This window comes from Rhinopithecus bieti, unplaced genomic scaffold (genome assembly GCF_001698545.2).
Source record: "Rhinopithecus bieti isolate Rb0 unplaced genomic scaffold, ASM169854v2 scaffold_73501, whole genome shotgun sequence".
NCBI classification, from domain to species: domain Eukaryota; kingdom Metazoa; phylum Chordata; class Mammalia; order Primates; family Cercopithecidae; genus Rhinopithecus; species Rhinopithecus bieti.
This window is the reverse complement of record NW_016827557.1, coordinates 193475-218518: the sequence shown is the minus strand read 5'-3', so window position 1 is coordinate 218518 and position 25044 is coordinate 193475. Positions and strand designations below refer to the sequence as shown.

Sequence of the window (25044 nt, the reverse complement as noted above, 5' to 3'; positions counted from 1 at the left end):
GAGAAGTGCCAAGGCTGAGCACATGCAGGGCCATCACACCGGCAGAGCAGCTCCACCAACTGGTCACACTCCTGCACGCCTAACCATGCTCGCCCTCACTATGGCTGTGGGCTCTCACTGTGGAAGGTGCTCCATGGACACCCAGGAGGCCTCAGAAAGACACACCTGGGGCAAGTGGGGCCTTGAAAAGAAGTTCCCCACTCACGTGATAAAAACACACATAAATGCAGAACAGGCCCGCCACACATAGGGTGGGTGGGTGGTGCACCGGGACAGAAAGCAGGTAACACGTGGACAGTGAAACATGAAAAGCACAAGTATACCGAACTTCAACAAGTCCTTTATTCCTATGAGAAATACTTTGGGATACAGAATGAGAAACAAACGTGAAAGGAACAAATCCAGCAATAATGAAATTCAGTGCCCTCCCCTTTCCTATGTCCCACACATGCCATAAACTAGAGTGAGCGGAAGAGCGCTGTGGGAAGAGAGGCTCTGTGGGAGGAAGGTGAGTTGCTCTCACAGCTCTGCAGCCTCTTGGTGCCGTTTAAGAACCTGGCAAATATAAAAGGATGCAGAATTATTAAAGGTCACAGACAGAAACTCTCTTCTGCTAGCTGGGGCTGGCAGCAGTCACCGACCGTCTCTATAGGCCCTCCGTTGCAGTGGAGCCTCAGACATCTGCAGTGCCAGCCCCCCGCTTTAGCTCCCAAAGTGGCATGGAAACATATGTTCATCCATCCACGCTGCAGCACTCCACTTCTGAAAAAGTACTTCTAACTACTAAAAACTCCTATGACTAACCTTTAAGAGGTCTAAATAAGACGAGGTGACCAGCTCCTCAGTTTCTAAGATCTGCTGGCTAACATCCAAAGGAGAATCAGCTGTGATCACTAAGCCGAGGAGGGGGCCCCTCCGCCATGCCAACTGCCACCTGTCCACAGTAAACAGTGCGACAGAAGAGGAAAAAGAAAGGTCATGTGGCAAGAAGCAGGCAATCCCTGAGAGGCTGGACAGTTCTCGATAGAAAGCCCCACCTGAGCTTGTGAATTGTTAAGATGGACAGGAAGGTGTCCAGGCCCATCTCCCTCCCTCACGGAAGTGGGGAAGAGGCAGTGGGCAGGTATGACAGTAGAGGCTGTGGGGCGGTACTTGGAGGGTGATGGCTTTGAAAGACAGGTTTAAAAACTGGACTGGGAAATACGAGTGTGACGAGATGCCGGCGAGTGGAGACAGAACACTGGAAGGAGCAGCCAGCCGACAGAACGAGACCCTAAGGAAGGGAGAGAGCAGGCACGCAGCGGCGCGGGGAGGAGCGGCATGGACCACAGCAGACGGCCTCTCCAGCCTGAGTGCCTGGGTCAGCAGGCTGAGGAATTCCACCCATTGCTTCCTCTGGGAAGTCGATGGTGAAGGGGTCCTCTGTGAGTGGAGAGTAAGCGTGTGAGTTAAGGTGCTGAAGTAGAGTGAACACACCTGCAGGTGCTGCTGTGACGAACGTGGGACGCCAGCCAGGTCGGGGCAGGGCTCTGCGCAGCGGCAGGCCCGGCGGGGAGACTGTGTCTGCCAAGTCAGTTCAGTCCCGTGGGAGGATGGTGAGGGAGCAGAACCGCTTAGCAACATGAGGTACAGAGAGCCACAGCAGGTGACACCAACTCTGGCTTCAAAGACACGGGGCGGGGAGGCGTCCCAAGGCAGAAGGAATTCTGCAAGCGGCAGGTTGGTGAGAGCGAAGGCGCAGCTCTGCCGAGTGGCATCTGCTGGGGAGAGGCTTGAAGAGGCGCATAGCCATCCTCAGCTCAGTGGTTCTCATCTGGAGGCAGCTTTGGTTGTCACAACTGTGTGTGGGTGGGTGCTACTGACACCTAGTGGGTAGAGGCCAAGGACACTGCAATGCCCACACCCCCAAACAACGACAATGGTCCCAAATGTCGACCGTGCCAAGGTGGAGAAATGTTGCTCTAGGTTAAAGACTGTCACAAGTACTGCTTGATGTATAAAGTTAATTTGTATTACACCTGATAATTGCACAGTCGCTACATGGCAGTGAGATGGGGTGCTGTGCTGAGCAGGCTGTGTGGAGCAGTCTAGGGAAAGTTACAGCTTGGTGACGCAGGGGTTGTCAGAGGAACAAACAGCCGCTCAGTTCCACAGCAACAGGGAAAACTCTACACTCAGCCAGGGCAGTAAGCACGGATAGTAACACAATGACCCAGTACTGAAAGACAGCCGAGTGACAGTACCATAGAGGGTGCAATGAAAGAAGTATGCCAAAAATTCTAACACTCATAAGCAGACCACAAACACAAACCACTTCTACGGTGGCAGGTGCAGCTGCAGAAATGGTTCAGATCAAGCATGGCCTGGACCTTGCTGGAGAGCGTGGCCTTGCAGCATCAGAATCGGGCAGGAATTTATAAGTGCATACGCCTGGCCTCCACTCGGGATGTTTCTGAAAGCCTCCCAATGACTCCAATGCACAGTCAGGTCTGGAAAGCAGTGAACTAAATTTTAAGAAGAGGGACAGACGTCAGGCTCACGCCTGTGATCCCAGCATGTTAGAATGCTAGGGTGGGAGGATTACTTGAGGCCAGGAGTTCACAGCAGTCTGGGCCACATAGTGAGACCCCAACTCTACAAAAAATAAAAATTATACAAAAGGAAAAAGATAACTCCAAATGAAACTGTGAAAAGTCAACACTGAAGGGATGAAGATAATGGGATTAAGCTCCCAGAATAACCTACTTCAGGCCGAGCCTCCCCTGAGGACCCCTCATTTTAGTAATGCCCATGAATGGTTTTGGAGGCCCTCATTTTTAGGTACCATACGGTTCTAGAGGATCCGGGGCTGAAATAGCAAGACAGAATTTGGAGTGCCTTGGCTTCTCCTGGTCATTCCAGTGTTGAAGCAGGCAAGTGTGGACGACGCCTCCCTGTGTCCCGCTGGCCCTCCTTCTGATTTGCACTTGCGTGTGCATTTCCTTTAGCCTCACGTTTAGACCATCAATGACTGCATGTGAAGGAAGACTGGTTGTTCCATAGTTTAATTTTCTACAGGACAGCCTACATTTAGTTTTATAGATTTTCCTTTATATATAAACTAGAATGACTTGACTTCTAGAATCTTGGATTTCTGTTTCAGTATATGTAATTCTTCTTCAGTTTGTTTTTTTTTTTAAAAAAAAAACGGATTTTCCTAGACACAAAATAGATACTTTGTAAGTAAAATAAGACCGGTAGCCTCATGGAGATAACAACTCACAATTATTTTATTAATTCACATGCTCCATATTACAAGGCTGGAGTTGTGTGGCTGTCTTTTAAATAGATGGGAGAAGAGGCAAACTCTTCGGTTTTAGGCTTCTTGGCAGGTGATTTCCTATTTATCCAATTGACACTCAGAACTGTTTATCTTAGTTTCATACTCCCCCCCAGCTCGAGAGGAGCCATGGGAGAAACCAACATGGGCACCCAGGCGCAGGCGAATCTTCTCCTCACGGAGGGAGGCTTGGGTCCTATGTGGGGAGCACGACATTAAAGGCAGGCCTTGACACAGCTCTGCCATTTCTGAATGTGCAGCCCTGGAACCTGCTACTGGCTCACCATCCTTCACTGCACAACGGGGAAAAAACACCCTCTTAGGACTGCTGAGAGAATTTAGGAGAAGATGAGTACAGTCTGCTCAGAGCAGAGCACCTGAATCACAGCAGGCGCAAAGCAGGTATCAGTTCTCTCCATTTTGCATAATCCAGGTTTAGAAAAATATTTAATCCAAGTCCTTGGAGTTGTTGTACCCAGAGCCAGGTGAGCTCGATGGAAGTCTCACTGAAGGGCCTAGCGACGTAGTCTAAGATGGACAGGAACAAGGGACTGTTTTTGAATCCATGAATCACAAATCAATGCCGAGCACAGTGGCTCACACTTGTAATCCCAACATTCTGAGAGGACAAGGCAGGAGAACTGCTTGAGTCCAGGAGTTCATGTTCAGCTGTGGGCAACATAGCAAGAACCCCATCTTTAAAGAAAACAGGCCGGGTGAGGTGGCTCACGCCTGTAATCCCAGCACTTTGGGAGGCTGAGACTGGCGGATCACCTGAGGTCAGGAGTTCGAGACCAGCCTGGCCAACATGAGGAAACCCTGTCTCTACTAAAAATACAAAAATTAGCGGAGCGTGGTGGTGGGTGCCTGTAATCCCAGCTACTCAGGAGGCTGAGGCAGGAGAATTGCTTGAACCCGGGAGGCGGAGCTTGCAGTGAGCTGAGATTACACCACTGCACTCCAGCCTGGGTGACAGAGCGAGACTCTGATTCAAAAAAAAAAAGAAAGAAAACAAACATAAAAAGACAAATGAAACCATAGAACAAGAATTCTCAACCTCAACACTCCTAGGCTGTGTCTGGGGAGTCTGGAGGCCGCGTGCCACGTCGCATATTGCCTACACCTAGAAAGGCTATGCAGCCTGCACCTGCTGAGCAGCACCACTCCCTGCCGGCCTCAGCCCCATGGCCAGCAATGCACAGCAGATGTGGCCTCCAGAAAGCCACGGGGTGGGTGGCACTCACAAGCAACGGAGATGCCCACTCTGAAAAGGAGGCATATAAAGCACATTAATATCATTCTTTTTCAAACAAATGAAGTTGACATACTTGCAGGGGAGAATTCGGACGACATCATTCTGCTTATAGCTCTCTATGCAGACTGCGCAATGATCAAAGTCTGGGTCAGTTTCCTAAAATGAAAAGTACAGAAACAAAAGTCACATGCTGCAAGTACACACATGGCTGGGATGCAATTCAGCTCAGAATCTTTCTGGGGCTACTATGGTAAGCAAGTGTTATAAAGTGAAAAATGATTAAAATTAATTTGTTTTTATTTGCCTAACTATATCGGCCCAAATTATGTCTAAGCCAATCTATTTTGTTTTTAAAATTATAACAATCTGTATTAATTCTGTTTATGATATGTCTTACAAAAATGAAGTCGTAACTCTAATTTTTTCAAGGTTAGAATCAGCTTGGACCATCATGATCTCCCTGTCCCTCACTGCCCCTGTATGACTTATTGGTCTGAAGAGGTTTCACTGCTACGTTTGACAGTCTGAAAGCTCACCAGGATGCCCACTTAAAGACACACTGAAGTACAGACAGGAAAGACGGTGAGTCGAGTTCCAGTAGACTGCTGTCTAGAAACCCACCCCAAGACTGGGAGCTATGAATCTGGTCACAGATTTGGGATGGAGAAGAGTCATTGGCTCAATTCAATACTTAGTATTCATCAAGAGTGAGAAAGAGTCAGCCAGGTATTTAGACACCAAATGAATTGAATTCCTTCCTCCTAGGACTGAGAAGGGGTTTTGCAAAAGTTGTCATAAAACAAAACATGCCAGGAACCTAAGCCAGGAAAACAGACTATCTGCCATGTCATTGTCACTTGGACTGAAACTCAGTGGACAACTCTTGCCAGGCCTAGCAGGTACAAACTAAGATGAATTGGCTTTAATGATTAAAGGAAATAACTGTGCTGGCCTGGGATACAATGTAAGATGGGTAGGTTAAATCCGCTCCAGGGAATTTCATCCTAATGTCGCAGCTGAGGCTACCAGGCCAAGAACACATTTACACTGTTACACTGGTTACCACTCCTCTGCAACTGAAATGCAAGCTGTTTTGATGCTACTTATATTTTCTTGAGTGATTTCCCCCCTTTTCTGTTTCCTTGGTGCACAATAAAGTTCACTAAGAATGTCTCCACCTTCTGAAGTTGTTTCAAAGGCAACTAGATATGGTGGTATCAAGGCAATGGGAATACAATGGGTAAAGTCCAAGAAACTGGTAAAACTTAGGAAGACAGAGAATCATATGAAATTATTCTTCCAGGCACAACTCTGTGCTTAAACATTAGAATTGGGTGTGGGGCAGGAGACAGTTTTGGTTTTATGCCTTTTGAGATTCCATTTTCCCATTCTAGAAAACCTTGAACACTCTGAATGTAGGGGCAGCACTAAGGTGCAGCTGTGTCCTTCTAGTGGAGAAGCAGGGCTCTACTGTAACTAGAGCTCTGAGAGGGGAGTGTCAGTCAGAGGTCTCCACCACAGCAGGCCTGACACTGCCTCTCTCACCTGGTCCTCCAAGCCACCAGCGATGACCCTGACACACTCTGACACTGCCTCTCTCCCTGGTCCTCCAAGCCACCAGCGATGACCCTGACACACTTTGCTCTTCTTTCAAACTGCTCAACCCATTGTAAAGAGAGCCCTTTTTTAGGTGAAACTCCCTAGAAACACAGGTCTTCAATTCTCCATGTAATTAGTGAAAAAATAAAACAACAAGAGACACAGCAAAGTCCCAGGAAGTATAGGAAGAAAACACACATCTTCTGGCTTTTTAACGCACAAATGGTCCCACTAGAATTCTCTGAAAATGTATGCTAGGTTTAGCAGAAGAAAACTCTGTAGGAAAACACAGCTAGAGTTACTGTAAGAAAGTAGTTTAAAATAAAGCATTAGGGGCCGGGTGCGGTGGCTCAAGCCTGTAATCCCAGCACTTTGGGAGGCCGAGACGGGCGGATCACGAGGTCAGGAGATCAAGACCATCCTGGCTAATACGGTGAAACCCCGTCTCTACTAAAAAATACAAAAAAAAAAACTAGCCGGGCGAGGTGGCGGGCGCCTGTAGTCCCAGCTACTCGGGAGGCTGAGGCAGGAGAATGGCGTAAACCCGGGAGGCGGAGCTTGCAGTGAGCTGAGATCCGGCCACTGCACTCCAGCCTGGGCGACAGACCGAGACACCGTCTCAAAAAAATAAATAAATAAAATAAAATAAAATAAAATAAAATAAAATAAAGCATTAGGTAGTATAGTTGGGAGAAAATCTAACAAATGAAATGTAAACAATTAGGGTGTGTCCTCTCCCACCAAACAAAAACAAAACTGTTTGATTATTTTTACAGTGCTAAAGTTAGTTCATTACTGTACCTTGTCACCCTTCTTTACTGTCCTGGTTGTCAATTTACTGATGGCTTTCTTAGCTGCATCTCCAAGACGACGCTGTGAAAATTGCAAATGAAAACAGATATTAAGTGTAAGATCTCTCAATGACGTACTTTATTTCTAAGCAATTAAAAGAATAAAGTCTCCATTTTACTACATTCCTCTCCATGTCCTACATATAAGAGAATGATAAAAAAAAATTTTTTTAAATAGAAAAACTGGTGGCTGTGCCACAGATTCAGCATTCTGGTTGAATAACAAAAAGTGTTAGAGCACCCTGTTAGGTCAAACTCCCTAGAAATATAGGTCTTCAATTCTCTAGCAGTAAAAAAGTCAGGTGTCACAATTGCTGCATTTTGTGTTGAATAAACATTTGAAATATCACAGCATTATCAAACCTACTTCTTGTACACTCCAGAGCCACTCCTGCTGCTCTAATGGCTTTTGGATTCTGCTCAAGGAATGATCACCATCAGGTGTGTAAATGCTGTCTTAGAAAAGGGGAACCCTGATTGCTCCTTGAAATTGCTTATCGCATCATCAAGCGTGAAGAGAAGGAACGCGTCACAGCTCTACTTCTGGCTCTGCTATACTATCCTCTGTCATCCTAGGAAGGTGTATTTACCTTCCAGGGTTGAGCTGTTTTCATTATCTCTAAGGTGAAGTCAGAGAATCTCCAGGGCTGGATTTATGCAACATTCTCCCAGATACTGCTAGCACTGCTTGGCACCAACAACCCAAAGATGAAGAGATGGTGATCCCTACCCTTGAAAAGCTCACTGAACTGGGAACAGTTACATTAATGGTGAATCCTCAAGCATGCCCAGGGCCAGGTGGCAGCGCAGAGGAGGTGACTAGGAGGGGTGGGGCGAGAGGCAGGGGAGGAACATCAAGGAAGGTCTTGAGAAGTCGAGGCCCGGGTTAAGACTGGGAAGGGGTGAGACGGGAAAGGCATAGGGTTAGGAGGTGGTTCCGGGTGTAGGGATAGGAGGAGGTTCCAGGCAAAGTCATAATCTGGTAAAGATAAACAGGTGTAAAGAACAGGTATGTGAAGAAAACTAAGGAGAGCATCTGCTTTCCTGTTCAAATTAGAAAAGCTTTGTGAATCAGAGGGCCCTAGAACATTCACACTGGGACAAAGGGCACAAACCGAGACTGTCCCTGGCACATTAAGGAGATGGTCACTCTAGACACATCCGTGCCCTACACTGCGGGAAAAGGCAGATGCTGCTCCTCACGGAGCGAGGCGGAGACCAAAACAAGACACCTTAAGAATGTTAAAAACCCATACAAACATGTAAGAAAAAAGGTAGGGGAAAGTTTTAAATACACAAAAGAACAGAGAATAATTTTTTTTTTTTTTTTGAGGCGGAGTCTCGCTCTGTCGCCCGGACTGGAGTGCAGTGGCCAGATCTCAGCTCACTGCAAGCTCCGCCTCCCGGGTTTACGCCATTCTCCTGCCTCAGCCTCCCGAGTAGCTGGGACTACAGGTGCCCGCCACCTCACCCGGCTAGTTTTGTATTTTAGTAGAGACGGGGTTTCACCGTGTTAGCCAGGATGGTCTCGATCTCCTGACCTCGTGATCCGCCCGTCTCGGCCTCCCAAAGTGCTGGGATTACAGGCTTGAGCCACCGCGCCCAGCCCAGAGAATAATTTAATAAAGCCTTCCCTATGTACCTAGCATCCGGCTTCCATTACCAGAATTTTACTTCTATTTTTCATCTGTTTCCCCTCTTTATTGTGTTAGATGATTCTAAAGCATATCACAAGCATCACATCATTTCAGCCATAAAATTCTCACTAAGCACCTCTAATAGATACGGGCTTTTGTTAGATGCCATTATCTTTCCTAACAAAAGTAACAATGATTAATCAACATTATCCAATACTTACACTATACTACAAGTTCCCTAGGTGTTTACAGAATGTCTTTAAGTAGCTGGCTTGTTTGAATCGTGATATAAAATCCACACACTGCGTGTGGCTGCTCTGTCTTCAAAGCCTAATCTATGAGTCCCCTCTATCATGCTGATTTTAAACCGCCTATGGAGACAGAACTGACGTAAAATAGACTGCATATATTTAAAATCTACACCTTGACATATATTTAAAGTTACAGTTTGAAGTTGCATATGAAATCTACACTTTTGTTTTCACGACCTATGAAAACCTAGCTACAATCAAGACAGTGCATCGATCACATCCCCAAATTTCTTTGTGCCCCTTCCTAATTCCCTCCTCCCGCCACCCCATCCCTCCATGATCTACTTTTTGCTATAGCAGCTTGCAACTTCAGGAATTTTATATAAATGGAATAGATACAGTATGTACCATTGTGTGTAGGCTTCTTTCACTCAGCATGATTATCTTGAGATTAATCCACCTTGGTGCATGTTTCAACAGTTAACTCCTTTCTAATGTTATCTAGTATCCCACTGAAGAGATGGCCCACAATATCCTTTCACCTGTTCATGGGACATCTGCACTGGTCCAGTTTTTGGCTGTACTGAAAAGCTGACAACAACATTCTTTAGTTGTATGAAGACTGTACAATTCTTTGCATGGACATATGCTTTCTTTTTTCCTGAGGTAAACACAACAAGCAGAAAGATGGGCTCACCTGACAGGTGTCTGACTTTTATTTAAGAGACTGCTGAAGTATTTTCCAAACTGAGCATACTATTTTACATTTGCACCAGCAATGTGCAACTATAATAGTTCCTCCACATTCTCACCAACACTTGGTACGGTGAGTTTTTGTGGGGTTTTTTTGTTGGTTTGTTTTTTTTTTTTTCCGAGACAAAGTCTTGCTCTGTCTCCCAGATTGGAGTACAGTGGTGCAAACACGGCTCACTGCAGCCTCGACCTCTGGGGCTCACTCAGGTGATTCTCCTGCTTCAGCCTCCTGAATAGCAGGAACTACAGGGGTGCACCACCATGCCCAACTAATTTTTTTATTTTTATTTTTGTAGAGACGAGGTCTCACTATGCTGCCCATGCTGGTATCAAGCTTCTTGGCTCAAGCAATCCTCTCGCTCTGGCTTCCCAAAATGCCGAGATTACAGGTGTGAGCCACAGCACCCAGCCTCCTTACAGTTTTAATTTGCATTTCCCTATTGTAACGATGTTGACCATCTTTTCCTGTACTTATTGGCCATATGTACATTGTTTCCGGTGAAGTGTCCGTTCAATTTTTTTGCCTGTATTTCTGAGTTGTTTTCTATTATTGACTTTTGAGAGAACATTACATATACCAGATAAAAATCCTTTTGCATGTATTTTCCCTCACTTTATGGCAATTTCGATGAAGTCAATCATTTTTTCATTTGGTAGATTGTGCTCTGGTATCATATTAAGGAATCTTTGCCTATTTCAGGGTTACAAAGACATCTCCCTGTTTTCTCTTCTAGAAGTTTTATGGTTTTATACGTTGTATTTAGGGTTCTGACTCATTCTGTGTATTCTGTCAGGTACAGATGAATTTTTTTTTTTTTTTTTTTTTTTTTGCATATGGACATACAATTGGTCTAGAATCATTTGCTGAAAAGGTTGTCCATTCTCCACAGAATCACCTTTCCAAATCTGTCAAAAATCAATTGTACATAAATGTGTGGGTCTATGTGCGGACACCACGCATCTATTTACCATTAAGGAAAAACAATCCTGTCCTGATTTCTGAAGCTTTGTAATAGGTCTAAAATTAGGTGGTGTTAACCATCCTACATTTACTTTCTATTCTAACATCCTTGTGGTTTTTCTTGAGATTTTGCCCTCCCATATGAACTTTAGGATCAGCTTGTCCATCTCTATGATAAAAGACATCAGGGATTTACAATGAGATTGTGCTGAATGTATACATCCACTTGGGGAGAACGGCATCTTAATAACATTAAGTTTTCCACTCAACACTGTGTATGTGTCTCTCTACCTACTTAGCTCTCTACCTACTTAGTTGATTAATTTCTCTCAGCAATAGTTTTCAGTATATAGGGCATATGGCATATTTTGTCAGATTTACTGTTAAGAATTTCCTATTTGTTGATGCTATGGAAAATGGGATTTCTTAAAATTTAACTTTCTTAGAGATGCGGTCTTGTTATGTTGCCCAGGCTGGACTCAAACTCCTGGGTTCAAATAATCTTCCTACCTCAGCCTTACAAGTAGCTGGGACTACAGGTGTGCACCATCTGCTTGATGACAATGCATTTTTAAAAACCAATTCTTCATTACTCATATATAGAAATAAAATTCTTTTATATTGATCTTGTATCATGGAACCTTGTTAAATCTGTTGGTCTTTTTCATAGATTACAACATATTTTCTACACGAAATTTCTACAGAAAATAATGTTGTCTGTAAATGAAGGCAGCTTACTTCTACATTTCCACAATGGATGCCTTTTACTTCTTTTCCTTTTTATTTACTGTGCTGACTGCTGACTAGAATCTAAAGAACAACGCAGAAACAGAAGTGACCAGAGGACACATTCTTCTCTTGTTCCTGATGTTAGAAAAAAGAATTTAGTTGTTCACCATTATATATAATGGTAGCTGTCAGTTTTTCATAGATGCCCCTAATAGTTTGAGGAAAGTTTTAAAATCAGGAATCGATGTTGGACTTTGGCAAATATCTTTTCTCCATCTATTGAGATCATACAGTTTTAACTTTTTCGGCCTGCTAATATGGTAATAATACATTAATTTTTGAATGTTAAATGAAACTTACATTCCTGGAGTAAACATCACCTAGTCATGATGAATTTATACATATTGTTGAATATAATTTGCTAAATTTTTGTTTAGAATTTTTGCATCTAAGTTCAAGAGGGGAACTGGTCTGTAGTTTTGTTTTGTAGTATTTCTGTCTAGTTTTGGTATTAGGAATGATACTGGTGCCATACAATGAAATTGGAGGTATTCCTGCCTTTTCCACTTTCTGTATAAGTTAAGCATTTGAAATCAAAATCTGAAATGCTCCAGAGTATGAAACACTGTCAGTGCCAACAAGAAACTCAATGGAAATGCTCACTACAGCATTCTGAATTTCAGAATTCTGGATTTTGTATGCTGAAATGGTAAGTATAATGCAAATATTCCAGAATCTGAAAAACTTCTGGTCCAAAGCATTTTGGATAAAGGGTATTCAACCTACAGTTTGCTTGATATTGTTATCACAGCTGCCCCATGAACAACATGGAAGCACCCATCTCCATCAAGTCATCTCCTATTAATTACTCTGGTGTAGTATCCATTTGTTCTTGAATTTCTCCAACATCCTTATCTTGAAACCCTTTACCCCCTGACTTTTTTTTTTTGTCATATCCACAATCTGCATCATGATTTCCTTGACTGGCTCTATCACAAATCCTGTGAACTGATGTACAATGCCTGAACACAGTTTTCTCCCATAGAAATCTTTTGTTTAGACTTTCATGGCACTTCCTATAATAATAATGACATCTTCAACGGTGCAATCTTTCCAGACTTTCATGATGTTTTATCTGGATTCTATTCTATAGCATTAAATGCTTTACGCAGCATACTGTGTGTACTAAGCCGTATGGGTCCTTATGACCCCCTGCTCTAGAGGCTGAATTCGAGGCATGTCTGGGGTCGAGAAGACCTCTCTGAAGCCTTCAGTATTGAATTCATGGGGTTCTGGGTGGCCAGGGACATGTTCCAATATCAAAAACACGTTAAAAGGCAGTCCTACTCTGGCAAGGTACTTCCTAATTTCAGGGACAAAGCACTATAAAACCAATTCAGAAAGAGTTCCCACTATTCGGTCCTCCCTGTTTTGCAATTAAAAACTGGTGGATGGTATTTATAATTTCCCTTCTAGGCTGGGGTTTAGTAGCTTTATCAATAAGGGCAGTCTTGATCATAGACCTGACTGCATTTGCACAAAACAAATGCCTGAAGTCTTAGTTCTCTCTTCTCTTCCTTACTACTAAATGTCCTTTGTGGCATTTCCCCCCTCAGATAGGGCACTTTCATCAACATTAAAAATCTGTTCAGAAAAATAACCTTTCTCCTGAATGATTTTCTTAATGAAATCTGGGAACCTGACTTGACTGCTATTTCTTGTCAAAAGCTACTTCTCCTGTTATCTTGTCATTTTTAAATCCAAATCTCTTTCTAAACTTTTCAAACCAACCTTTGCTGCCACTGAATTCTCTAGCTTTATATCCTTTGCTTTGCTTTTCCTCAAATCACATTGGATACTATAGGTATGCCTTCCTTATAGAAATCCTGCACCCAAATAAAAGCTGCAAAAGGTATTTAGCAAAAGTATACCGTTTTTGTGCCTGTTGGTGTAGCTATTGCAATGGCTTCATGAGTAGATTTTTCTGTTCTCTTGTGTGTTTTAAATGATATGCTAAGTCACTCCTTGTGAAATGGCAGCACCTGTGCTGAAGACCTCTATCTATGGTACGTATCAAGCAATACAACTTTTTCTTGTAATGTCATGACTTCTCTCTGCTTCTTGGGAGCATTTCCAGCATCACTATGGCACTTCATACAGGTCCCATGGTGTCATATTCAAGGTTCATGAAGTTGCACTAAATACAATGAAAACTACGTGAGAACTACAAGAGATCACTTTTACGGCAATAATCAACCTACTGGAGGGGCAAACTGCTCATAAGGGTAGGTCACATGACATTTTAAGTGGATACTGGCAACACCTGCGATCACAATAGCAACAGGTGGCTATGAAACTGTTCCATTAATACATTACATACTACCGTTAATTTTATGCAGTTACAATTTAACACAGTTTACATTTCTTTCAACTATGACTGCTGCCTTGTATTTGTGTGTTTTAATAATTGTTAACTTTTTACAATGGATCTTTGTATATTTTATGATAAATGATAAAATAGGCTAGTATCTACATGTATTTTAAATATGATGACATACCTTTTTCCACTTTTGTGTGATCTCTTCAATTTCTTTCATCAGTATTTGAGAATATTCCTTGGTTAAATTTATTATTCTTACGTATTTTATTTTTATGTGACCTGTATATAGGACTGCTTTCTTGATTTCCTTATTATCTAATTTGTTACTGGCGTATAGAAATGATACTAACTTTTGTTTTTTTTTTTTTTTTTTGAGACGGAGTCTCGCTGTGCCACCCAGGCTGGAGTGCAGTAGCCGGATCTCAGCTCACTGCAAGCTCCGCCTCCCTGGTTTACGCCATTCTCCTGCCTCAGCAACCCGAGCAGCTGGGATTACAGGCACCCGCCACTTTGCCCGCCACTTTGCCCGGCTAGTTTTTTTTTGCATTTTTTTTTTTAGTAGAGACGGGGTTTCACCGTGTTAGCCAGGATGGTCTCGATCTCCTGACCTCATGATCCGCCCGCCTCGGCCTCCCAAAGTGCTGGGATTACAGGCTTGAGCCACTGCGCCTGGCCGAAATGATACTAACTTTTGTACACAAACTTTGTATCCTCCAACTTTACTGAATTTATCAGGTTTATGAGTTTTTGGTGAACTCTTTTGCTTTTTTTCTACATATGGTCACATAACCTGAAAAGGGAGACAATACTCTTTACGATATGGATGCCCCTCCCTCCCTTTCCTTTCCTCCCTCCCTCCCTTCCTTTCTTCTATTTTTTTTCTTAGAGACGGGGTCCCTACTCTCTCACCCACGCTGGAGTGTAGTGGCGTGATCATGGCTCACTGCACCCTGGACCTCCTGGGCTCAATCTATCCTCCTGCCTCAGCCTCCTGAATACCTGGGACTATAGGCACACACCACCACACCTGGCTAATTTCTGTATTCCTTGTGGAGAAAGGGGTCTCCTCACATTGCTCAGGCTGGTCTTGAACTACTGGGCTCAAGTGATCCGCCTACCTTGGTCTCCCAAAGTGCTGTGATTACAGGTGTGAGCCACCAAGCTTGGCCACCTTTTATTTCTTTCTATCTTCTGACTGCTCTGGCTATGACTTCTAGTACTATGTGGAATAGAGGGGTGGTAGGTAGAAGTGGGCATCCTTGTCTTGAACTAGTTCTTAAAGGAAAGTTTTTCAGCTTTTCCTAATATGATGTTAGCTGTGGGTCTTGTATATCCTTCATTATATTGAAGTATGTTCCTTCTATACCTAATTTGCGAAGAATGTTGAATTTTACCAAATGCCTTTTCTGTGTCTATTGAGAATATGGTATTTGTTGTTCCTTTATTCTGTTGATGTGATACAATTATTGACTTGCGTATGTCAAAATGTCCATCCCTGGGACAAATCCCATATTATATCGCTGTGTTACCTTTTTGATGTGTTGTTGGGTTCACTTTGCTTCGAACTGGGTTGAGGATTTTTGTGTCTATGTTCAAGGACATTGGCCTGCCGTTTTCTTATTTCGTTGTGCCCTTTCCTGGTTTTAATATTGGAATAATCTGGGTCTGGTAGAATGAGTTAGAAAGAATTCTCTCTTCTTTCACTTTTGAAATAGTTTCAGAAGAACTGACATTAATTCTCCTTTATAAATTTGATGGGATTTGGCGGTAAAGCCATCTGGTCCTGGGTTTTTTGTTGAGGGGTCATTACTATTTATTGCTCTGTTCATGTTTTCTGTTTCTTCTTGGTTCAATGTTGGCAGGTTGCATGTGGCTAGGAATGTATCAATTTTCTTTTTTTTTTTTTTTTTTTGGGTCAAAGTTGGGAGGTTGCATTTGGGTAGGAATTTTTTAATTTTTTTTTTTTTTTTTTTTTTTTTGAGACGGAGTCTTGCCCTGCCGCCCAGGCTGGAGTGCAGTGGCCGGCTCTCAGCTCACTGCAAGCTCCGCCTCCCGGNGGCCTGCCGTTTTCTTATTTCGTTGTGCCCTTTCCTGGTTTTAATATTGGAATAATCTGGGTCTGGTAGAATGAGTTAGAAAGAATTCTCTCTTCTTTCACTTTTTGAAATAGTTTCAGAAGAACTGACATTAATTCTCCTTTATAAATTTGATGGGATTTGGCGGTAAAGCCATCTGGTCCTGGGTTTTTTGTTGAGGGGTCATTACTATTTATTGCTCTGTTCATGTTTTCTGTTTCTTCTTGGTTCAATGTTGGCAGGTTGCATGTGGCTAGGAATGTATTAATTTTCTCTTTTTGTTTTTTTTTTAGACGGGGTTTTGCTCTGCCGCCCAGGCTGGAGTGCAGTGGCCGGCTCTCAGCTCACTGCAAGCTCCGCCTCCCGGGTTCACGCCATTCTCCTGTCTCAGCCTCCCGAGTAGCTGGGACTATAGGCGCCCGCCTCGTCGCCCGGCTAGTTTTTTGTATTTTTTAGTAGAGACGGGGTTTCACCGTATTAGCCAGGATGGTCTCGATCTCCTGACCTCATGATCCGCCCGTCTTGGCCTCCCAAAGTGCTGGGATTACAGGCTTGAGCCACCGCGCCCAGCCGGAATGTATCAATTTTCTCTAGGTTTTCCAGTATGTTAGTGTACAGTTCTTCACAAACCTCTGATGATCCTTTGTATTTTGTTGGTTTCAGTTGTAATGTCTCCTTTTTCATTTCTGATTTTATTTGAGGCTTCTTTTATTCTTGGTCTTTTAGCCATTTATCTATTGAAAAAACTACCTTTTCATTGTGTTGATCCTTTGTATTGTGTTTTTAGTCTCTATTTCATTTAGTTCTATGCTGATCTTTATTATTTCTTTCATTCTACCAATTTTGAGTTTGGTTTATTCTTGCTTTTCCAGTTCCTTGAGGTGCATAACCAGGCTCTTCATTTGAAATATTTCTAATTGTTTGATTTAGGCATTCATTGATATAAACACTTCCCTCTTAGCACTGCTTTTGCTTTATCTTGTAGGTTTCGGTATGTTTTATTTCCATTTTCATTTATTTCAAGAACTTAAGAAATATCTTTCTTAGGCCGGGCGCGGTGGCTCAAGCCTGTAATCCCAGCACTTTGGGAGGCCGAGACGGGCGGATCACGAGGTCAGGAGATTGAGACCATCCTGGCTAACACGGTGAAACCCCGTCTCTACTAAAAAAATACAAAAAAATACTAGCCGGGCGAGGTGGCGGGCGCTTGTAGTCCCAGCTACTTGGGAGGCTGAGGCAGGAGAATGGCGTAAACCCGGGAGGTGGAGCTTGCAATGAGCTGAGATCCGGCCACTGCACTCCAGCCTGGGCGACAGAGCGAGACTCTGTCTCAAAAAAAAAAAAAGAAATATCTTTCTTAATATGTTCGTCAACCGTATGGTAGTTAGAGATCATGTTGTTTAGTTTCCATGTAGATACTATTTCCAAAGTTCATCTGGTTATTCAGCTTTATTCCACTGTGTTCTAAGATGCATGATATTATTTTTATTTTTAAAAATTTGTTGAGACTTGTTTTGTAGTCTAATTTATAGTGTTTCTAAAGAATGTTACATATGTTGAGGAAAATGTGTATTCTGCAGCAATCTGATACAGTGTTCTGTAAATGTCTGTTACGTCCATTTGGTACACAGTACAGTTCAAATCCAATGTATTCTGTTAATTTCTGTCTAATCTGTCCAATGCTGACAGCAGGTGTATTAGTTTGTTTCTATGCTGCTATGAGGAAATACCCCAGACTGGGTAATTTATAAAGAAAAGAGGTTTAATCAATTCAGTTCTGCATGGCTAAGAAGGCCTCTGGAAACTTACAATCATAGCAGAAGGCACCTCTTCACGGGGCAGCAAGAGAGACAATGAGTGCCAGCAGGGGAAATGCCAGACGCTTATAAAACCATCCCATCAGATCTTGTGAGAACTCACTCTCTATCACAAGAACAGCATGGAGTTAACCGCCCCCATGGTTCAATTACCTCCCACCGGGTCCCTCACATGACACATGGGGATTATGGGAACTATAATTCAAGATGAGATTTGGGTGGAGAGAGCCAAACCATACCAGCAGGGTACTGAATTTCCCAATCATTATTGTATTGGAGTGTATCTAACCCTTGAGGGCTAGTAATATTAGCTTTACTTATTTATGAGTGCCATGGTGTTGGCTGTAAAAATATTTTGAATTGTCATATCCTCCTGCAGAATTGATCCCTTCACTATTATCTATTTACATTGTCTTTTTTACTTTTTTACATAATGTCTGTTTTATCTGACATAAGAATAGCTATTCCTACTTGCTTTTGCTTTCTGTTTGTGTAGCATATCCTTCTCTATCCCTGCACTTTCAGTCTATCTGTGCGTCTACGTATCACACAGTTGTGTCATTTTAAAAAATCCATTCAGCCAGGCTGTATCTTTTAAGTGGAGTATTTAATCCATTTAGGTTCAAAGTTAACAATGATATATGACATTTTGTTCCTGAAATAGATTGTTATCCAGCTGTTTTCTAAATTCTTTATTTTTTCTTGTCTTTGTAGTTTCATGGAGTTCTGTCATGGTGCCAGTTGACTCCTTTCTCTTCTTCGTGTAATTGTTTTATGAGACTTGTGAATTTTATACTTTCATGTGTTTTTATGATGGCGAATATCAACCTTTTGTTTCCATGTTTGAGACTCCTTTGAGCATTTCCTATAGTATTAGTCCAGTGGTGATGAATTCTCTTAGTGTTTGCTTGTCTGAGAAAGACCCGATTTCTCCTTCATTTACTAAGTTTATTCTAGCTGGATGAAAATTTTTCTCCTTGTAGCACTTTGAAAATAGCATTCCATTCTCTTCTGGTTTGTGTAGCATATCTTTCCCTATCTGCTGAGAATGTCTGTTGTTTGTCTGATGGAGCTTCCTTTATAGGTGACTAGGTGTTTTCCTCTTGTTGTTTTTAGAATTTTTTCCTTCACACTGACTTTAAGCAATCTGATGACTATATGGTCATGGTGAAGTCCTTTTGCAATGTATTTGCCTGTTGTTAATCTTTGTGCCTCTTGTATCTGAATGACTACACGTCTTGCTAAACTAAGGAAGTTGTTTTCATCAATTATTTCCTTAAATAAGTTTTCTAAACTCCTTGCTTTTTTCTTCTTCCTCTGAAACACCAATGACTCAAAGTTTAGTTGCTTTATATAGTCCATGCTTCTTGGAGGCTTTATTTATTCTTTTAAAGTCTCTCTTTTCTGTATTTTTGTGCGACCAGATTCATCCAAAACACTTGTCGTCAAGTTGTGAGATGCTTTTCTTCTACCTGATCTAGTTCAGTGACCCCCCCAACCTTTCTGGCACCAGGGACAGGTTTTGTGGAAGACAATTTTTCCACAGACTGGAGGGTAGGGGATGGTTTCAGGATGATTCAAATGCATTACATTTATTGTGCACTTTATTTCTATTATTATTAAATTGTAATATATAATGAAATAATTATACAACTCATCATAATGTAGAATCAGTGGGAGCCCTGAGCTTGTTCTCCCACAAGTAGATGGTCCCATCTGGGAGAGATGGGAGACGGTGAGAGATCATTAGGCATTAGATTCTCATGAGGAACACTCAACCTAGATGCCTTGCACGTACAGTTCACAATAGGCTTCACACTCCTATGAGAATCTAATGCCACCCCTGATCTGAGAGGAGGCGGAGCTCAGGCAGTAATGCTAGCAATGGGGAGTGACTGTAAATACAAATGAAGCTTCAGTCACTCACGGGATGCTCAGCTCCTGCTGTGTGTCCTGGTTCCTAACAGGCCATATAGACCAGTACTCATGGTCTAGATAACTGTTGGGAACTGCTGGTCTAAATCATGGTTAAAGCTTTCGAATGTATTTTGTAATTCCTTCGATGAATATTTCATTTCCAGGAGCTGTTTTTAAAATAAAAAACTTAGGCCGGGCGCGGTGGCTCAAGCCTGTAATCCCAGCACTTTGGGAGGCCGAGACGGGTGGATCACGAGGTCAGGAGATCGAGACCATCCTGGCTAATACGGTGAAACCCCGTCTCTACTGAAAAGTACAAAAACCTAGCAGGGCGAGGTGGCGGGTGCCTGTAGTCCCAGCTACTCGGGAGGCTGAGGCAGGAGAATGGCGTAAACCCAGGCGGCGGAGCTTGCAGTGAGCTGAGGTCCGGCCACCGCACTCCAGCCTGGGCGACACAGCAAGACTCCGTCTCAAAAAAATAAATAAATAAAATAAAATAAAACAAAAAATAAAAAAATAAAAAACATATTATTTGACATTTTGAGGATTTAAGGATCCACTGTTGGAGAATTACTGTATTTTTTTAGGGGGTGTGTCATACTATCTTTTTCATACTTCCTATAGTATTATATCGATTTCTTCACATCTGCACAAATAATTGCTTGTCCTTATTTTTGAATTTGTTGTTGGACTGCACATTTTTTAATCCTGAGGATGTTACTATGATGTAATTTGAGTAGGACTGTTTGATTTTGCTTCTGGGTGTGTTCAGTAGCAAATACTCTATGATTTCCTTGGATATAAACAATCTTAGTGTGGTGGATTTCTCACATGCTGGTTATAACAGTGGTGTACTGGGTGGGTAAGCTGGCTCATAACCTCCTGAGAAGCTGGGGTGGCATGAGCAATGGTGGTAACAGAAGTCATGAGAAGCTTTTCTTGTTCCCAAGTGCTGTGTACTTGTGTAAGCAGATGTTGTAATGGGCTGTGTAGGTCAACCTCAGGTCAGCAGGTGGTAGTTGCAGGTCAGAGCTGGTTGCAGTTCTAACAGTAAGGTTTATGACTTATCTTTGTTAACCAGGAGAAGTACTTAAGTGTCCCATGCAATGGGATGGACCAGGGAAAGCTCAGTGGTTTGGGTCTTACACTCAGCCTTGGGGAAGAGGAGGGGACTGGTGGGGAGAGGTGAAGCTGGGTAGAGCTGGACTGGGCAAGACAGCCATTTGGTCTCCCAACAGCAGGCACAACCACTGGCTCTGACAGGGATCTAGGGACAGTTGCCAGACCCTGCAGAAATGCCTAGGCAAAGATTAGAGCAACTGATATTGCACCAGTGTCCCTACACAGGAAGCCAAAGGCAAACCGGCTGTTAAAACCAGGCAAACAGTATGGGACCTGCCTCTCTCTCACTCTCCAGAACCACTGGGACTCATTTCCTCATCCCAACCACAGGAATCAGACAGATCATACAAAGCCTTCAGTCAGCAAAGCTGCCTTATGCAGTAAAACTTGCTACTGGGGCCAAAACCATACCTCTCAGGCAAATCTCCTGCTCCAGTCCCATGATGGGGGGGGCAGGGGTCCAACTCTGGTGCCCGAAGCTGGAGGCCCAAGCTGTACTCATTTATCATTTCTGGCTGTGTGGGCCCCTTTCCTATCAAAGACCCAGTGTTCCAATCGTGGCATGAGACTTTATAATGCTAACAGATGCTGCTGCTGCTAGGTCACAGGATTCCCACACAGCCTGCCATGAGCTAGGATTGAGAATGTAGTCCTCTTATCAGCCACCAGGTTTGGGAAAATGCATGAGATGCATCCCAGGTTGTTCCTTCTCAATGTCTCTCAGCTACTCCCTAAGTAAGATCGAGGGCTTGGGAGGCTCAAGGTGCTCTCCTGTGGCCTGGATTGTACAACTCCCCAGTGGGAAGATGAACTGCAGAGGACACTCACTCCCCATCTCCTGTATTGGGGATTTTCTCAGTTTTTAGCCAGACTCTGCCAGGAGAACTGTCTCCGAATTTTCTCTTTCTCAGTGTCTGAAACATTCTGTTTAATTCCTGTGTTCCTTCTTGGATAAAAGTTAATGATGTGACTACGTGCACACTATTTTGCTTTTTCCAAGTGGGTCAGGCATGCTGGAAAAGCCTCTAATTTGCTGGCTCTGGGGGAAAAACCCATACAAAGACTGTGTTTTCTATTTCTGTGAATAATATCACTGGCATTTTGATAGGGATTACATTCAATCTGCAGGTCACTTCTGATAGTTACTGTCATTTTCACAATATTAGTTATTCCTCTCCATGAACAAGGGATGTCTACTTTTTGTTCTCTCTTCAATTTCTGTCATCAGTGTTTTACAGTTTTCCTTGCAGACATTTTTCTTCTCTTTGATTAAATTTATTCCTGGGTATTTTATTATTTTTTGGTGGCTATTGTAAATAAGATGAACTTCTTGATTTATTTTTCAGTGACTTAATTGTTGGTGTATATACATGGAACTGATTTCTGTATGTTAATTTTGTATTCTGCAACTTTATTAGTACTAAAAGAACTTCCAGTAATAACATGTTAAATAGAAGTGGTGAAAGTGGGCATCCTGTGTTTTTCCACATCCTAGTGGAAACATTTTCTGCTTTTCCACATTCAGTATGATGTTGGTTGTGTGTAAGTCATATACAGCCTTTATTGTGTTGAAGTATGTTCTTTCTATACCTAACTTGTTAAGAGTTTACATCATGAAGCCACTTATCAAATGCTTTTTCTGCATCTACTGGCATTACCACGTTTTTTTATTCTTCGTTCTGTTGATGTGATGCATCACATTTATGGATTTGCATATTTTGAACCATCCTTGTATTCCCTGGGATAAATCCCACTTGTTCATCATAAATGCTCTTTTCAACGTGCTGCTGGATTCAGTTTGCAGGTATTTCGTTGGGGGTTTAAAAATTTATGCTCATCAAGGATACTTGTCTATATTTTTATTTTGTTGCATCCTCATATGGTATTGTTATTAGGGTAATGCCGGCCTTGTGGACTGAGTTTAGAAGAGTTCCCTTCTCTTCAATTTTGTTTTTTTTTTAATTAATTAATTAATTAATTTACTTATTTTGAGATGGAGTCTCGCTCTGTCGCCCAGGCTAGAGTGCAGTGGCACAATCTCCGCTCACTGCAACCTCCGCCTCCCAGGTTCACGTCGTTCTCCTGCCTCAGCCTCCCGAGTAGCTGGGACTACAGACGCCCGTCACCACGCCCAGCTAATTTTTTGTATTTTTAGTAGAGACAGGGTTTCACTGTGTTAGCTAGGATGGTCTTGATCTCCTGACCTCATGATCCGCCTGCCTTGGCCTCCCAAAGTGCTGGGATTACAGGCGCGAGGCACTGCGCCCAGCCTCTTCAATTTTCTGGAAAAGTATGAGAAGAACTGGAATTAGCTCTTTTTTAAATGTTTGGTAGAATTCTGCAATAAAGGAATGAAGTGCTGGACTTTAATGGGAGACTTTTAATTACAGATTCACTCTCATTACTCTTAACTGGTCTGTTTGATCAGGTTTTCTATTTGCTTTTGATTCTATGTTGGTATATGTGTATGGGAAAATTTACTAGTGGTTTGTCAGTTGTATTTTTTCAAATATTTTTATTTCACTGATCATCTGTATTGTTTTAGTCTTTTTTAAAATTTTATTTCTTTTGGAGACAGGGTCTTGCTCTGTTGCCCAGGCTGGAGTGCAGACTGGCTCACTGTAACCTCTGCCTTCTGGGCTCAAGTGATTCTTCCATCCAGCCTCCTGAGTAGCTGGGATTACAGGCGCACACCAACACGCCTGGCTTGTTTGTATTTTTATTTCTAGAGATGACATTTTGCCATGTTGCCCAGGTTGGTCTTGAACTCCTGGACTCAAGCAATCAGACCGCCTTGGCCTCCCAAAGTGCTGGGATTACAGGCATGAGCCACCATGCCTGACCCTTTTGTCTTGATTTCACTTATTCTTGATTTGAATTTCATTACTATTATTATTATTATTATTTTTGCTTCTTCTGATTTTGGGTTTGCTTTGTTTTCACTTTTTTCTTTGAGACAGAGTCTCGCTCTGTTGCCAGGCTGGAGTGCAGTGGCATGATCTCGGCTCACTGCAACCTCTGCCTCCTGGGTTCAAGCAATTTTCCTGCCTCAGCCTCCCAAGTAGCTGAGACTACAGGTGTGCGCCACCATGCCCAGCTACTTTTTGTATTTTTAGTAGAGACGGGGTTTCACCATGTTGGCCAGGATGGTCTCGATCTCTTGACCTCATGATCTGCCCACTTTGGCCTCTCAAAGAGCTGGGATTACACGCATGAATCACTCTGCTCAGCCTGTTTTTGCTTTTATAATTCTTGAGATACATCATTAGATTGTTTATTGCAAAACTTTCTATTGTTTTGATGTAGGTGTCAATTGCTATGAACTTCCCTCTTCAAACTGCTTTTGCTATATCCCATAGGTTTTGGTATGTTCTTTTCATTTTATTGAAGAAATTTTAAAGTTTCCTTCCTAATTTACTCATTGATCCATTGGTTGTTTAGGAGCATGTTTGTAAATTTCCATGTATATGTACAATTCCAATAGTTTATATTGTTACTGATTTCTACCTTTATTCCATTTGTGGTCAGAAAAGATCCTTCGTATGATTTTAATTTTTAAAAAGTTTTTAAAACTAAGAAACAGCATCTGACTATATTGCCCAGGCTGGTCTCAAACTCTTGGACTCATGAGATCCTTTCTGCCTTACCTGCCCTAGTAGCTGGGACTACATGCAAGCAAAACTGAGTCCGGCTGATCTCAAATCTTTTCATTTTGTTGAGACTTGTTTTGTGGCTTAACATGTGGCCAATCTTGCAGAATACTCTACTGGTGATGAAAACAATGTGTATTTTGCAACTGTTGTATGAAATATATTGTAAATGTGTTACTTCCATTTGGTCTAAAGTGCAGTTTAAATCCAGTGTTTCTTTATTTTTTTGAGATGGAGTATCGCTTTGTCGCCCAGGCTGGAGTGCAGTGGTGTGATTTCAGCTCACTGCAGCCTCTGCCTCCCAGGTTCAAGTGATTCACTGCCTCAGCCTCCCGAGTAGCTGGGATTACAGGTGTGCATCACCATGTCTGGCTGACTTTTGTATTTTTAGTAGAGACAGGGTTTTGCCGTGTTGGCCAGGCTGGTCTCAAATTCCTGGCCTCAAGTGATCCGCCTGCCTTGGCCTCCAAAAGTGCTGGGATTACAGGTGTGAGCCACAGTGCCCTGCCTGTTTTTATCTGATACAAATACAGCCACTCCTGTTGAGTTTTTATTTCCCTTTGCGTGGAATATCTTTTTTGCACCCCTTCATTTTTAGCCTATATGTGCCTTTAGAAGTGAAGTGAGTTGGCCGGGCATGGTGGCTCCCCAGCACTTTGGGAAACTGAGGCGGGCGGATCACTTGAGGTCAGGAGTTCAAGACCAGCCTGGCCAACACGGTGAAGCCT

General features: G+C 42.7%; 1 protein-coding gene across 2 annotated transcripts in view; it reads right to left on the bottom strand.

Moving 5' to 3' along the window:
* RNF130 (ring finger protein 130) overlaps nt 1-25044 on the bottom strand; it is a 151217-nt gene that overhangs the window by 57861 nt on the left and 68312 nt on the right. For both annotated transcript variants that reach the window (XM_017863957.1, XM_017863958.1), the window contains exons 4-5: nt 6975-7046; nt 4648-4730 (exon numbers count right to left, since the gene is read on the bottom strand). In XM_017863957.1, coding sequence (XP_017719446.1) covers nt 4648-4730; nt 6975-7046 — 155 coding nt within the window. The remainder of the gene's footprint in view (nt 1-4647; nt 4731-6974; nt 7047-25044) is intronic.